At 55.4% G+C, this 15,719-nt stretch overlaps 1 protein-coding gene across 4 annotated transcripts in view; it reads right to left on the bottom strand.

Moving 5' to 3' along the window:
• Window positions 1-1,134: 1,134 nt before the first annotated feature.
• ZNF423 (zinc finger protein 423) overlaps window positions 1,135-15,719 on the bottom strand; it is a 341,617-nt gene continuing 327,032 nt past the window's right edge. For all 4 annotated transcript variants that reach the window (XM_043434686.1, XM_043434687.1, XM_043434688.1 and 1 more), the window contains one exon: window positions 1,135-1,829. In XM_043434686.1, coding sequence (XP_043290621.1) covers window positions 1,800-1,829 — 30 coding nt within the window. In that variant the 3' untranslated portion in view covers window positions 1,135-1,799. The remainder of the gene's footprint in view (window positions 1,830-15,719) is intronic.

Below are 15,719 nucleotides of genomic sequence, written 5' to 3'. Positions count from 1 at the left end.
AGATGCTGGGTATAATGGCTCCAAATTCCACGCCATGACTTAGTATTCCATTATAATTAGGTGCAATCTGCCTGCCTGTTTCATTTCCGCTCTGCAGAGGGTAATAACCAATTTTCCTGCCCCTTGTGAAAAGTTAACAAGGGCTTCCCCGTGCAGGTTCCGAAGCCCTAGCTCTGACTGACAAGTTGGCTGAGCACCAGCATGATGGAGGCATGGGAGGACGGGCTTGTGGGAAGCTAAGGCTGCTGCGAGCCCTGGGGCGCCAGCAAGACCAAGAAGAAGTGAGGCAAGCAAGGCGCCCAAGGGTGCAAAGTGTCAGGAGACGCCCACTGTCCGGGCCCCTGAGAGCAGGGCCCCCCTGAGATTTTGCATCCTAGGCACGTCACTTGCCCCAGTAGAGTCCTGGCTGCAGCCACTGGTAGCACTTCCATATCCCACAGATGTCTGTGTTTGGAAAACTGCTGTTCCCACCTGGCTCCACTCTGCAGCCCCAGCTCTGGATCTCATGGGGCTATAGAGCCACCCCTGACTCCTATCCCATCCCCATGCCTTGGCCACAACTAGAATCCAGGTTCTGCCTGGAGTCCTGGCTAGGTAAGGATTAACCATGTAACCAGCTGTATCCAGCACTGCGGAAAGCCAGACCCAAGGGGCAGCGATGAATGTGAGTCACCCTAACATACTCAGCTTAGCCACTCACTTATCCTTGGGCCTCAGTTTCCCCATGAATAAATGAGATGACCAGGGTATTCAAAGGTGTTTCCTGCTCTGACCTCAGTGCCCCCCACTAGCTCATCTAGTCTGTGTGCATTAGATTGCTATGCTTCTTCCTTCTCAAGGGGAGCTGGGTCTAATGTGTGCAGATTGGGTTCTATCTCTAGGTCGGGAAGATCCCCTGGAGAAGGTAAAGGCAACTCACTCCAGTATTCTTGTCTGGGAAATCCCATGGGCAAAGGAGCCATGATGGGCTACAGCCCATGGGGTTGCAAAGACTTGGACATGACTTAGTGGCTGAGTCCAAGCTCACCCCAGGAGCATGTGTGACCCACGGGAACTCACACAGGGACACGCCCCGTAGGCGACGACAGCCCCCACACAGCCCTGGGCTGGGGAGGAGAGAACCAGGCAGGCAGATGCTAATCGCATGGATTCCCTTTATTGAACTGTACTAGTTACTGCAGTCAGATTAAGTCACATTTAAAAGCAGACCATCCAGTTGCACTGAAACCGATTATATTCATTACATAGTTTTAATCACTGTCCGGTGAACTGGCAAATCCAATCAAAGCATTAGTCTTTAATTAAAAAATTAAAAGGAAATATTCAGACAATAGCCAAGCAATCACATCACGATGCACAATTACCTAGAATTGCAATTAAAAAGTAGTTAACCGAAGGGGGGGAAAGAAAAACAAGAAAGAAAAATAAGAAGCGAAGAAAAAAAAAATCACACTAATCCTTTTTTTTAAAAAAACTATCAATATAATACATGAAGGAACAAAGGACAATCGCTTCCAAAAGCGGGTTTCTCTAACTCTAGAAATGTAGTCTGCGGCGGAAACTCTAAAAGCACACTAGCTGTAGCAGGACAATAAAAAATACTGAGCATGGAATACTTTTAATCTCTGCCATTAATATTCATTTCCAGCTGCTTATAATAGCAGCGCCTCATGGCCAAATCATTAGAGTTTTACATCTGGGTTGCAAATGACACTTTGATTGGATGTAATGTTCAAATGGCCCTCCCCACGGCGTCTCCGGCAAGCCTTCTGCGGAGAGGAGTCCTGTCGAGCGGTCCCTCACTGTGCATGCTGGCTCATCGTGTGGTTCTGCAAAGGCGAAGAAAGGAGACACGCATGAAGGCAGAAGAAGGGAGAGCATGCCCGACCCCCTCCACTCGGTGCATTTAAGCCGAGAGCCACAGAAAAGCATCTCGATTATGACAAAACAAAATGCAAGAACGAAAAAGTGCTCTGGCGACGCAGCTGCCAAGACGCCACGTTGACTCGGGGCTTGGGGATGGGTTCCTGTTGCTGCCAACCAGGGCTCCCTGTGAATTTTTGTTTTTAGACCATTCAGGTCTTACCACGGGGACTGGCTATCCGGAGGGAGAGGAGAAAGGCTGGGGAGGCAGCGGGAATTGAAAACATCGCTGTTCACCTCTCCGTCTCCCTTTTGCTCTAATGATCAGGAGGAAATTATATCCGATCGCCTGCAGGCTTCCCCCAGATTCCCTCCATGGTCCTTCCGGGGAAATGCTCGGAGCCTGGTGGAGGGATACGGCACGTGTGCCAGGCAGCTCTCCAGCCAAGAAACGTCCTAGCGGCGCAGACAGTGGGCGGCAGCAGTGCCTAAGGTGGAGGCAGGGGGCAGGTCAACCCCCCGGAGGGGCCGGGAGAGGGAGCCTGCCTGTGCCGTCATGTGACGGTGCTCTGGCCAGAAGGACCTTGTGTACAGTTAGTCCTAATCCGCCTGGGAATAGAGGGCCTGGGTGGAACCCTCTGGCTAAACGCTTCCGTCTCTCCATAGCCCAAGTCAGCTCTTCCCTCATGCCAGCCAGAGCAGAAAGGCAGTATAGGTCTGTTTTCCCAGGAGCCAGTGGCCTGGGGCTGGGGTTGGCGTTTGGCCTCTAAGAGCCTATCTTTTTGTTTCTTTTTCAATGGTCTGTATTCCAAATCCAGACCAATCTCATCAAAGCTTCCGGTGGTATTCGATCTCACGACACCTGGAGAAAGGAAGCGGAATCCACCCAGGCCAGAGCAGCCCCGCGGTGGGGAACAGCACAGGACCCCCGGTACAGATGCAACTCCCCAAGGATGGACTGCTTCGGCAGACCTGGTCTCCCCTCCAGCGCAGCGATTCCTCCAGGGTTGGGAGCCGCTCCTGCAGTTCTGCCGATGACCACCAGGGGTCAGGCGCGGCTCTGCATCTCTCTCTCGGGCTCCAGGACTGGGCTGCCAGGGCGACCACAGGATGCCCCAGCTTTGCGGGGAGGCCTGGGGCCAACCCCGCTCCCCAGCCCAGGGCCCCTGCGGCAGCTCCTGCCCACGGCGGGCATGGCTGCTGTCTCCTTGGTGATGTCGCCAACCCCTCCGGCAAGCGCACGGCCCGGGAGAGGCAGCACCCTGGCCTGGGGAGGCAGCGCCCCGACCACACACGGCAGATGCTTGCTGACTCCAGCAGCTCGGAGCTACCAAACCCTGCTGTCCTCCTTCCCTGCGCTCCGGGGCACAGGCCACATGGCTGGAGTCTGACCAGCACAGGTGCTCTGTGTGGTTGCAGGCACACCTCTTTCAGCCCCTACCTCAGGCTTACAAGGTAGAACATGGTTAAAAGGATACTGAAGCTCAGACAGGCTAAAATACACCCAGCCAGGAAGCAGGAGGGGGTAGCAACTGGAATCCAAGAGAGCCAGGGGCTTGGGCGAGAAGGCAGGGTTCCCATAGCACCTTACCTCCCCATGGGCACCCAGTCTGTAAGTCATCCAAACTCCTCTCCAGACACGAGCACAAACTCTGCCATCCTGGCCTGGCACCTCGGCAGGGGTGTCAGGGACCCAGAGGCGCAAGGCAGGTTGTCTGAGGCCACAGATGGGATGCGGCGGTTTCCATGGGAACACCCACCCTCCAGCCGAGGCACCCCTCGCTGCACTTGTGTGGGGACAGCCAGCCGGTCCTGCGGGGAGCGGAGCCCACCCTACATCAAACCATCCTCCCAGCTCCCGGCCTTCGCTCCCCCAGTTCCCACCTCCTCTCTCCTCCCAACCATGCTCCTCTTGAAGTCCTCTGCTTCCCCTCCTAGCATCCACTCAAGGCACCTCCAGCCCACCTCCCACATCGTGCAAGTGCCTCCTGAGTGCCAGGCTGGCTGCCTCTGCTGAGCGGCAGACAGAAGGGGGGATCACCTCCTCTCTCAGTCCCACCGAGTTTGGCCCAGGGCTGCTCACTGTGCTGATCGGACCCCTGGGCCCACCACGTCCAGCAGCGGTGTCACAGGTGCAGCTTCCAGGAATGAACGACGCGGTGATCTCACTTTCCCACCCTGCCAACAGCCAGTTGCCCAGGCTCCCTGGGTGTGGTCAGGTCCTTCTTGATTTGCAGCGGGTTGGCGGGGAGGAGGGGCATTAGGAAGGTAAATATGTATAGCTCTGACTTTATTCTCAAATTTTGGTTCTGAGGATCTGGTACCAGGTAGACACTGATTAAATATTTTTGCATCAATGGAAGGATAAATAAATGAATGCGAATACAAGGAGGATGTATGAAAGGGGAGAGGACAGTCCGAGGCGGGGATACAGCATAGATGAAGGTGTGGAAGCTGGAATAAGCCCGACCAGTGCAGGCACCAGTGGGGTGATCCCGGCACAGAGGTCACAGGGAGGACTGCTGGGAGCCCTGAATGCCCTTGAATGTGGACTGTTTCATATGAGCAGCAGAAAACCAGATGATATCTGATCTTCGCAGAATCCTCAGGGCTACCCAGCAGCAACATGGGAAAAGGCAGTGTCCGGGGCTCTCTGGATAATGAAGCGGCCTCTTGCCAAGATGCCAAGAGCAGGGCCGGTGCGACCCACGTGGTCCACAGCAGCTCAGCCAGGTACAGAAATCCTGGAGGTGGGAACCTACACCTAGGACCGCTGATAAGGATAGTTCAGGAACAAATGCCACTTCTCAGGGGAAAAGAACAGCAGCCTTCTCTCTTAAGGAGCAGTCAGTTAGACTCAAGGAAGAACTTCCTCAAAAAGGGTCCTGAGACAGTGGGGTGAAACTTCCTTTCCTGAAGTTCTCCAGGAACAAAAATCCCAGGATGTCACAGCAGATGGAAATGTTGAAACTCGATGCCAGAGGGGACGAGGCACCAGAATTCATTCAGCATTGAGCTGTGAAGCGTCTGCTGGAGGCTGTGCCCTGGGACGGGACACAGGGGGAGACAGGGGATGACTCCAGCTCGGCTCATCCCACAATCCTGACTGCGGAAGTGGGGATGTGCCAAGAGACACCCAGACTTGGGTGCAGTATGATAGCTCTGATGGAGCCGGGTCAAGGCTGCCCAGTAAGTATGGGGGTGGGGTGCCGAGAAGCCCACAGACCAGCACAAGACGGCACCAGCTCCTACTCAGGAAGGGCGGAGGGGCGGCGGGGACCATCCCCAGGACTCACCAACCACTAACGCACCTGTGCGCTGAGCAGCTCCGCCAACTGCACAGTTCAATAATCCTAAAAAGCTGGGCTGCTTTCCCCCACGGCTTGGAGCTGCGGTCGGTTCCAGGGATGGGGGAGCTTCATCAAGTCTTCTTAAAGAGTTCCTCGCACCCGGCATGGTTCTCACAAGGGCATTTTGGCTTAATGTCTATTTCTCTGTTTATGCCTGTGCTATATTTAGCCCCTTCCGAGAAGCAAGAAAATCGTTTTTTAAAGATGCTACCGACCCCGCAGAAGAACACTTTCCTGGCCTCATAAAGGCCAGCGCGAGGGTGGGGGTGGCAGCCGGCAAGGACGGGGAAGGTGCCTAGAGAGGGGGGGGGGCGTGTCTGGCATCCACACGGGCCTCGGTGCCTGCCAGGGAGACGCAGGTGTGGGCTGAGGAGCAGGTGAGAAAAATAAAACGGGAGAGCGGGAGGGGGTGGGTGGCCCTGGTTCGCGGCAGAGATCCATCCTCTCGGCAGAGCCCGTGTGGATCTGGTGGCGGAGGTTTCTGGAAAGGCCGGTGCCGGGTGCCTCGGCCTGGTGCACGGAGCCGTCAGCTCCCTGGCATAAAAGTAAGTGAGGGGCGAAAGGTCGGGCCCCGGCTGGAGTCCTGGTGAACCCTGTGTCTGTGGAAGTCATCCCCAGAGGACTGCGGCCGCGCAGGGTCCCTCTGTCACACCCTCAGACATTCATTTACATAGTTATTCATTCATTCAACAAACCTTTTTACTAGATACCCTGCTAGGCGAGAGCCACCTTGTTTGTCGCTAGGAATTCGGCAGTAAAATAACCCGGATCCAGGGCCCAAGTCAGGGTATGCGCTGGGTAGTGAGGGAGCATCATAATCATGGAGTCTGTGGCTGGACCATCCTTCCCAAAGCGCAGACATACACTGGCACATGCCAGGTGGCACATGTGGTGGGGGTCCTGTTCTGGCCTCATTGTCCCAGGAGGCATCCCTGGCTCAACACACCTCCAGGCCCCACAACAGGCATGCGTACGAACCATGTGCAACACAGACATACACACACGCACACACACACCGGTGTGTCCCTCCCTGGTCGGGATTTCTTCTCCAGGTCGTGGTTCTGTTTTCTGTCCCTTGGTCTGGGACCCTGCTTGGTGTCCCTTTGATGCCCACCCACTGCAGAGTCAAGTAGAAAAGACTGGTGATGCTGAAACATGCTGGGTGCCTGGTGGCATGGAAAACACTGCCGGCGAGGCAATGAGAGACTGTTCTGCACCCCCTGAGATGCACAGGCGTGGGCTGGAGAGGATTTCTCTGCACCGCTGGTCATTATTGGCTGCCCCTCCTGTGCTCCAGCCACGCTGATGACAAAGCATCTCTAAAGTCCTGGCACCTCGCCTGGTCCTTTGCACGTGCCCCATTCATGCTAGCCCCTGCTTGGAATGATCGCAAGGCAGGCGGTGAGCTCTTATGGGCTGAGATGGGCTGGCTCCTGGGTTTGAATCCCGGTTCTGCCACTTGCTAGCCACGTGACCGTGAGATCTCTGGCGGACTTGGGGTGGAGGGAGCAGAAATAACAGAACTCACATCCCTAAGATGCCCTGAGGCCTCAGGAGATAGTGTGAGTGTAGTTATTGCAGACTGGCCAAGAGGGAGTGCTCCATACATCCCCACGAACGGTGTTCATGATACTCTGGGAGTGTCATGAGCTCTGGAAGCAAGGGACTGTTTGCTCCCTGCTGGTACCCCTGTGGTACCGGGAGGGCTGGCGAGATCTCAGGACCGCTCCAGAGAAGGCAGCACCTTGGACGGGCCTATCCCTGCAGCAGCAGGGTCTGATAAAGGCCCTCCCCTCATGGCCCCCTCCCCACAGCCCCCTGGCTACAACTTCTGCACCCACAAGTCACCGCTCGCCCTCCCCCCAGGGAACAGAGTGGGATGTCTGGTGAGGTGGGGAACCTCACGGAGACTTCGTAAGGGAGGGAGGAGGCATGTCCTCTTCCGGTCATTCACTCATCCCTTGCAACAGTCGTTCACAGAGGCCCCGGACACAGAGTTGGAGGAGCCCCAGCCTCTTCCTTGAGAAGCTCACAGCTCCACAGTGTGGTGGGGGACCGGACTCAGAGACCCTCACTCCCAAAGGGCACAGAAGAAGGACCAGTCGCAGGCCTTGGCCTCACATCCCCGTGGCAGATTTAAGGGTGCAGGGACACAGCCCCACACCCTGAGAACATCCCACCCACCCCACACACTCAGCCCCTCCTGCAGAACATAGCTGGCCTCACCTTGACCACATCACCTGCCTCTGGTTGGGAAAGAGGCTGTGGTCCACCCCTTTCTCCCCACCGCCGGGCCAGTCCCCGGTGACTTCGGACCCAGTAGCTCTCACGAGGCTGGCTTTACAAAGAGCAGACTCCAGGAGCGGGGATCAAGTCCAAGAACCTGCCTTAGCCATGGGAAGATTCGTCTCCAGGAAAAAGGTAGATCCTTCGGGATAATGCTGCAGCCCTGTTCAGGCTAAGGGAGGTTCTGGTATTGGTTCATTTAGCAAACACGGAGCCTGGCCGTGTGCAGTGGACAGAGACAGGAGAGAGAGAGTGAGGCGTATCCTGGCCTTCTACCAGCTCATGGCTGAAGGATGGAGAGCTGATTTCTGACTGGGAGGAGCTTAACGAGAAAGCTGGCCTCCTAGCTGCCCTTTTGAGGATTGCTTAGGTTAGGATTTACGTTAGTGTGTATGTGTATATATGTGGGTGGGGGGGGCGGTGCATGTGTGTGGGCATGTGCTCCCTTTCCAGGGAGGTGGGACCACCCAGACAAAGGCTGATGGTGTGAAGGGTCCTGACAACAATCACAGCTAACATTGATCTCGAGCTCACTATGTCATTCTTAACCCTTCATTTATATTAACTCATGTAAGCCTCACGGCAACCCCGGGGACTAAGTACTCTCATCATCCCTATTTCACAGATGAGAAAACTGAGGCACAGCATGGAGGTCCCACAGCTGGTAATGGCGGTGCAGGGGCCGCACCCGTGCAGTCTGTATGCAGAGCCCACTCTTCAGCAGAGCCCTCGTCTGCCTGCGAAATGTGAAAAGTGCAGCATATGTTGGGGGAACAATGAATAATTCAGCTTGGCAGAAGCACAGGGCATGTGCCATGGAGACAAGCCTGGAAAGGAAGGCGGGGGCCTTATTGATGAGGTTCCTTGATGCCAGACGAGGCAGCTTGCCCTTAAATCTGGGCCATGGGGAGCCATCGAAGATATTTGAGCTGTGGAGTTACACGAGAGTCAAGGAACACAGAGCTGCACACACCTCCAGCCAGAGGGTCCTCCAGCAGGACCTTCATGCTCTCAGCTCCCTCGGCCCTTCCCGCACCCCTCCCCGCCCCCGGTACCTGCACCGTATCTTCCCCTTCGGGGAGGGTTCAGCGCAGGCAGCCCGCCTCCCTCTCCGCTGCGCATCACCTGGGCAGCCCCACTCTGCTAGTGAGCACTTATTTTTAGAAGCGTTTGACAATCGTCCAAGGGTCTAAGACGAACAGATGGCCTGTCTTAAAGGCTCGTATGTTCGCTAGTTTGCACTTCTGACAAACGGTAAGCGCACTCGAGAGCACACCATAAACAACGCTGAATGAATACTCAGAACACAATTTAGCTAATGCACGTCATGAAAATTAGGAGTGAGTGATGGCCGAGGTTCCCTCTAAATGCCTGCCCGGTGACGCAGTCGCTCTCCTGGGGCCCCGGCTCTGACGTATCTGCGCCCCACTTCCCCCCTTCCCGGCCCACCCAGCAGGCCGACGGCTGCCCATCTGCACAGAGGGCGTGGAGAGGTTCGCTGGTGTGGAAGGGACACCGTTCAACATCAGGAGGGAAGCTGAAGACCTACCAGTCTAAGACAAAGCCCGAGATGTCCTACAAGGCCCAGGCGGCCCCTCCGCATGTGGGGATGTGTGTGGGGCTTCCCTGGCCCTGCCTCCCAGACAGCCAGACGGGCTGTCGTCTGCCACTCCGGAACAGCGGGAAGTGAGCGTCGCACCCGCTTAGCTGGGGAAGTCTGTCTCTTGTGTGACTGCCTCAATTCATCCAGATCTCCTGGTGTGGAGGGAGATTCCAGCTTCCGGGGAACAGCGGGGTTAGCTTTGCAGAGGGGTCTACCACTTTCTGGCAGAACCCTGAACAGGAGCAGTTTGGGGGACCTCAAGTCACCGGGGGGCATGTGAAGAAGAGCCCCTGACCTTTGCTGCTGCTCGTGTCCCCAAAGTAGCTGACTGTCTACTTTCTTTCATCCTCTCCACTGCTCTAAGGACCTCAGGTGGGCAAGTGAGTACCCCCTCTAAATCTCTCTCTCCAGTACCCAGGACCCAAGAGCCCAAAGCAGAGAGCATGACCAACAGCCAGTCCCAGAAGCGGGAAAAATATCTCCCTTCGAGTGAAAATGTGGGAGAAAATGTTGTTGTGAAAAAGAAGAAAAAAAAAAAGCCCAATGAACTCCCAAGGGGTCAGATTCTATACAGCTGTGCTTTGGAAATAAAACCCACCGGAGAATAGATTATTAGGAGGGAACTGAAGCCTTCTATTAGGAACTCAGCCCGTAAACAGGCTCCCATTCAGAGTCACCCAACAAAACAAGGGAGCTAGTAATACCTGCCCAGAGGGCCCGCAGGCTCCGGGGAGCTGCACTTCAGCATGCAAATGGGCCCAGCTGGTCTGTTTGTGAGCACAGAATCGCAGGCAAGCCACTCGACTTTTACCAAGCAGCTGTGCAAGGGAAAACGAGGGTTTATGGCCATGTCACGGGCAGAGGAAGGTGAAATCTCTCCAGGGCTGCTTACAGATCCGCCTCTCCTCAGCGACAAGCCTGACCCCCCGAGTCCGGAGTTAATGTGGCCGCCACTCTTGCTGTTTCTCAAAAGGGAGGAGGGGTCCCTCGGGGGCCGGGAACCCAGCACACTCTGGGACTAAGGGCCGAGAATCGAGGGTTTCAGCCATCATGTGCCAGGTGGCCACGATTTCCCTGCGTGTGGACTCGGGCCCCTCCCGGAGGGGACACTATGCTGGCCTGACACTGGCCACCAGGAAGTCCACGTTAAACACAGCCAAGTGCCTGCTTGGAGCGAGCTCCTGGGGTTCATCTCAAATATGAATAAGGCACGGCCCCCTGCCCCCAAAGAGTCTGAGTCAGGTCTCTGAAAGATAGGATTACGCCCCGCTGGAGCAGGACAGGAATCAGGTCGCACAGGCCACCAGAGTGTGAGGAGAGACACCGAAGGCAGCGGTGCTGACGCTCCATTAAAAATGGCACGGGGGGATTTCCCTGGCGGTCCAGGGGTTAAGAATCTGCCTTGCCGTGCCCGAGTTGAGGGTTCGATCTCTGGTCGGGGAAGTAAGATCCCACATGTCTTGGGGCAACTAAGCCCGCACCCTGCAACTACTGAGCCCGTGCACCAGAACTAGAGAGAGTGCCTGAGACGATGAGGAGCCCACGTGCAGCAACGAAGACCCAATGCAGCCAAATACAGAAAAGGAAATATTAAAAAAAAAAAAAAATGGTGTGTGAAGAGTGGGCTCCCGAGACCACGAGAGGGAAGGGTGCTCTCCTCCTCCCTGAGAACACGTCTGCTGGTCCTAGTGATGGTCAAAGAAGACCACACACCACACACACACACACACACACACACGGAACACCCTATTAGTGGGCCCCAAACTCACAGTTAGACCTTCCCTGGTGGCTCAGATGGTAAAGAATCTGCCTATAATGCAGGAGACCTGGGTTCAGTCCCTGGGTCAGGAAGATCCCCTGGAGAAGGGAATGGCAACCCACTCCAGTATTCTTGCCTGGAGAATCCCATGGACAGAGGAGCCTGGTGGGCTACAGTTTGTGGGGTCGCAAAGAGTTGGACACGACTGAGTGACTAACACTGCTACTGCTAAACTCACAGTAAAGCTTAATAAATGGCAACACAGAGGCTGATGTTGGGGAGACACGGCTGTGTGGGTAGGGCTCCCCAACCATATACAGCCACGCCCGGACGGGACCGCGGCCTGCGGCTCAGGGTGCTGTGAGGTCTACCAGCAGGCCAGCCAGGTGCACAGCAGTAAGGTGTGGTGAGCACTGTGGCCTCCCAAGAACCCGGGCCTCACAGGAAAGGGGCAGCCCTTGTGGGCTCCAGGCAATGGCGGCCCTGTGGGAATGCAGGCCCAGTGCGGCCAGCACGCCTGGTTCTGTAGGAAAAACTGAAACATGGGAGATTTTTAAAAAATATATATGCAAAACATCTCAATGTATAAAGCATGATCAGCCAATGAAAACATGTCTGCAGGTCACATCTGGCCCCCGGGGCTGCCAGCTTGAGGCCGCCGGTATTCTGAAAGGCCCTCAAGACACCTGAGGTGTCTCCCAGTACACTGAGTGGCTGATGCCCAGGGCAGTTGGCGGGGGCGGGGCGGGGGGTGCAGGCAGTGCTTTTAGGTGGCACGTGGCCCATCATTAGGATGGAGGACAGAAGAGGAAGCTCTGCTGAGGCCAGCATGGTCCCCCGGGTCCTGGGTACCGCTGCTGCATGGGCGGTTTCCAGGGGCGCAGCCTGAGGGTTTCCAGGGGTGCCAGGTGGGAGCAAGTGTGGGAAACCCACCTTCCCTAGGGTCACACTTTGAAGTGCTAAAATGTCCATCTTTCCAGGCAGCCCCTCCCTCAAGCACTCTGAGAGAACAGCACCAGTTTGCCATAACCACCCATTCAAGAGTCTTGAAGATAATCCCCCTCGTACCTCCCTTTCTTCTAAAGAACTTGAGACCCATCCCAGCCATCACCCACCGTGCCTAAAGGGGGGAGAAGGAGAGGGCCGTGCATCATGAGGGGACTGCCCTTGGGGGCACTTATGAACTCAGCATGGTATGACGGGGCTCCTCTGCCCACCCCCAAACAAGCACTCTCACGGACGTCCTGCAGTCACACATCCAGGGACAGGGGAAGTGGGAGATCTCTGCAAGATCCCTCACTGGGTTCCAAACACACACACAGGTACCCCCAAATGAAATGCACACAGATACACACGTGCGTGCATGCATGCTAAGTCGCTTCAGTCCTGTCTGAAGAGTCCAGACTCTTTGCGACCCTATGGACTGTAGCCCGCCAGGCTCCTCGGTCCATGGGATTCTCCAGGCAAGAATACTGGAGTGGGTTTCCATGTCCTCCTCCAGGGGATCTTCCCGACCCAGGGATCAAGCCCACATCTCCTGCATCTCCTACACTGCAGGCAGAGTCTTTACCGCTGAGCCATCAGGGAAGCCCACACATACACACACACTCGTGGACAGCCACACACGCACACACACACAGTCTCACAGATACACCACAGTCACACACACATTCATGGACACCACCCAATCCCAGTGCGCTGGCATGAACACACACACACACACAGACATTACACTGACAGCATGCTGAAAATGGTTCAGGGTCATTTATCGTTATTTTGGCTTTTTGTTCCTCACATAGGTGGCTCAGATGGTAAAGAATCTGCCTGCAATGCAGGAGACTCAGCTTCAATCCCTGGGCTGGGAAGATCCTCTGGAGAAAGGAATAGCAACCCACTCCAGTATTCTTGCCTGGAGAATCCCATGGACAGAGGAGTCTGGCGGGCTACAGCCCATGGGGTCGCAGAGTCGGACACGACTGATGCGACTAACACAGTGCAGCTAACCCGCCCTGACTCCCACCCCGGCGGGGACACACCTGCCAGCCCCCACTTGCCAACGGCCTGGTTCCCACTGTGGTCCCTCCTCACGGCAGTGGGATGCTGAGAGAATAGAGAGCCGTGAGAGACACATCCCAAATTCTCTCTTCCAGGGAGCAGGGAGGTGAGATCTCTGCTTAACTCCCAGTGGGTTCCAACCACACCCAGAAGAAACCCAGGCCCTGGACCCCAGGTCTGACAGGTCTACAAGGTCCGGCGCCTGCTGGCCCTAAAGCCTCAACTGCCTTCTCCCAGCTCCCCAGGCAGGCCAAGCTCTTTCCCCGCTCAGCCCTCCTGGCAGCCACTCCATGGCCCCGAGGCTCCCTCCCTCCTCCCTAGGCTCCTCTGCCCCTGATTTCTGTGCCCCAGGAAAGCCCTTCCTGCCCACGTGATGAGGGACCCCTGTTTTGGTTCAGCTCCGCACCTGCACAGGTATCCCTCTAGCACTCTCCCCAACATGCCATGACCAGGCTGCTTCCCTGGCCCACCCTAGGCTGTGGGCTGCAGGCGGGGGCCCTGTCTCTCCCCTCTCTGCTGGGCGGTGTCAGTTCCAAGCCTGTGTTTGCTAAAAATGCAGTAAGAAGAGCCAGTGAGAGACGGTAGTGAGGAGAAGCCTCCACTGACAGGGTCAGGGAGAGGAGAAGAAGCAAGGCTGCTCCTCTTCCCTGTGTCCCCAGCCCCGCCCAGGGCATGTTGTACTTTTCCCTTAGAAGTCGGGGGATCCTTTGAAGACACTGCGCTAAGTGCAATGAGCTGGTCACAGAAGGACAAAGACGGTATGACTCACTTCTATGAGGTTCCAAGAGGCAGGAAGGAGGATGGTGGTGTCCAGGGGCTGCGGGAGGAGGGAGGGGAGTCACTCACTCACGGGGACATGGTTTCCATTTGCGGAGATGGGAAAGATCTGTGGATGGTGGTGATAGTTCACAACCACGTGAAGGCACTTGGAGCCACTGCACTGTCTACTTAGAAACGGTTAAGGACTTTCCTGGTAGTCCAGTGGTAAAGAATCCGCCTGCCGAAGGAGGGGACACAGGTTCGATCCCTGGTCAGGGAAGATCCACGTGCCACGGAGCCACTAAGCCCGTGCGCCAACTAGTGAAGCCTGTGCTTTAGAGCCCGTGCTCCAGAACAGGAGAAGCCACCGCCATCAGAAGCCCGTGGACCACAGCAAAGAGCAGTCCCCGTTCACCCAGCACAGCCGGAAAAAAAAGTGGTTAAAATGATAACTTTTATGTAAGTGTATTTTATGTTGTGTGTTAGTCGCTCAGTTGTGTCCAACTCTTTGCAACCCCATGGACTGTGGCCCGCCAGGCTCCTCTGTCCATGGGATTCTCCAGGCAAGAATACTGGAGTGGGCTGCCATTTCCTTCTCCAGGGGAATCTTCCCAACCCAGGGACTGAACCCGCGTCCCCTGCATTGGCAGGCAGCTTCTTTACCACTAGCGCCACCTGGGAAGCTCCAAGTGTATTTTACCACAATCTTCTTAGAAAATGAGTGGGATCTCACTTTGTAAACAGGCAGATTGGGAGGGTGAGATTTTGCATTCTATAGCCAAGATGCCAGGGCCAATCCTGAGCTGTAACCCTCACCTATTTGGTTCTAGGGTTGGAGGCTGGAATTTGCATGGACCGCAGCAGTGGGATGCAGCCTGTAGAGGCCTCAGCTGGCCAGGCGGGAGCTGCAGCATCTAGGGGACACGTCACTGGCCAGCATGGCTGCAAGGCCAAGACCTTCTCCATCCCCGTGGTGCATAGGGGTTCCTCTGCAGCGCCCAAGCCTATGGCTACCATCGGTGGCCTGTCTCCCAGGGCCAGGTCGCAGGACAGAGAACCTCGTGAGACCTGCAGACCTTCACGCCCTGAGCCACACTGCAGACAGGCGTCCCCTGCAGTCACCGCCAAGTCCAAAGGACTGAGGCGCTGACAGTTTTCAAACCCTGCTGGATGGACGTGTTCCTCTGCTCCTTCAGTGAGGGAGACAGGGAGCCGAGCATCAGGTACACCTATGGCATGCTTTGCCATGTCAGGGGAAAGAGTGGGAGAGAATTTTTCCTTGTAATTTTGTTCTGGAATCTTCCCAGACCTTTACAGCTTTAAAATTTGATGAGCAAACTCAGCTTCATAGATAGTCGTCATATTTCACAAGCCCCAAAATCAGGACAAATAGCCAATAGTTGGGACAAAATACTTGAAATCAGGACTGTTCTGGAAAATCTAGGTCACACGGTCACTAATTATACAGAACATATACGTTCAGGTCCCTTAACTAACCCAGTGTTTTCAGGTCTTATAAATGGTATTGTAAAACTTTGATCATATCCATTTCTTCTTTCTTCCAAATTTTGGCTAACAGGAAAACTTTCCTGCATCCTCAAAATTTCTAGAAGATTAAACCCTGCAGAGGGAGAGCTATCCTGGCAGATGATTCTGAGAGTGGTCCTCCTCAGAAAGCATGACTTATCATCCCCCGAAAATGGTTTCCAGAGCCACATGGCCCAGCCCCTCGCCGACAGACCCCCAGGCTACAGGGCCAGAAGTCCTGAAGATGGACCTAATTTGCTGTGATGAATTGTGTGCATGCACCAGCGATCAAAACTGCAGCTGAGACCGATTATATTTAATGATCTCGAAGGTTCTTATGAAAACACTTGGGGGTATATCCTCGTCCATTTGGAGAGGATGTCCAGCCTGGCACATAGCAAAGGGCTAAGGGTGACCTTTACTGATCTAGAAAGGCAGGGCTCCTTGGGATCTGGGCCTGCTGACGAGGCTGATGAACACTGTGGCCCAGCTTGCAAGGCCTCATCTGCCCTTGTAC

This window comes from Cervus canadensis, chromosome 18, assembly GCF_019320065.1.
Source record: "Cervus canadensis isolate Bull #8, Minnesota chromosome 18, ASM1932006v1, whole genome shotgun sequence".
Classification (NCBI taxonomy): domain Eukaryota; kingdom Metazoa; phylum Chordata; class Mammalia; order Artiodactyla; family Cervidae; genus Cervus; species Cervus canadensis.
This window is presented reverse-complemented; position numbering and strand designations above follow the sequence as displayed.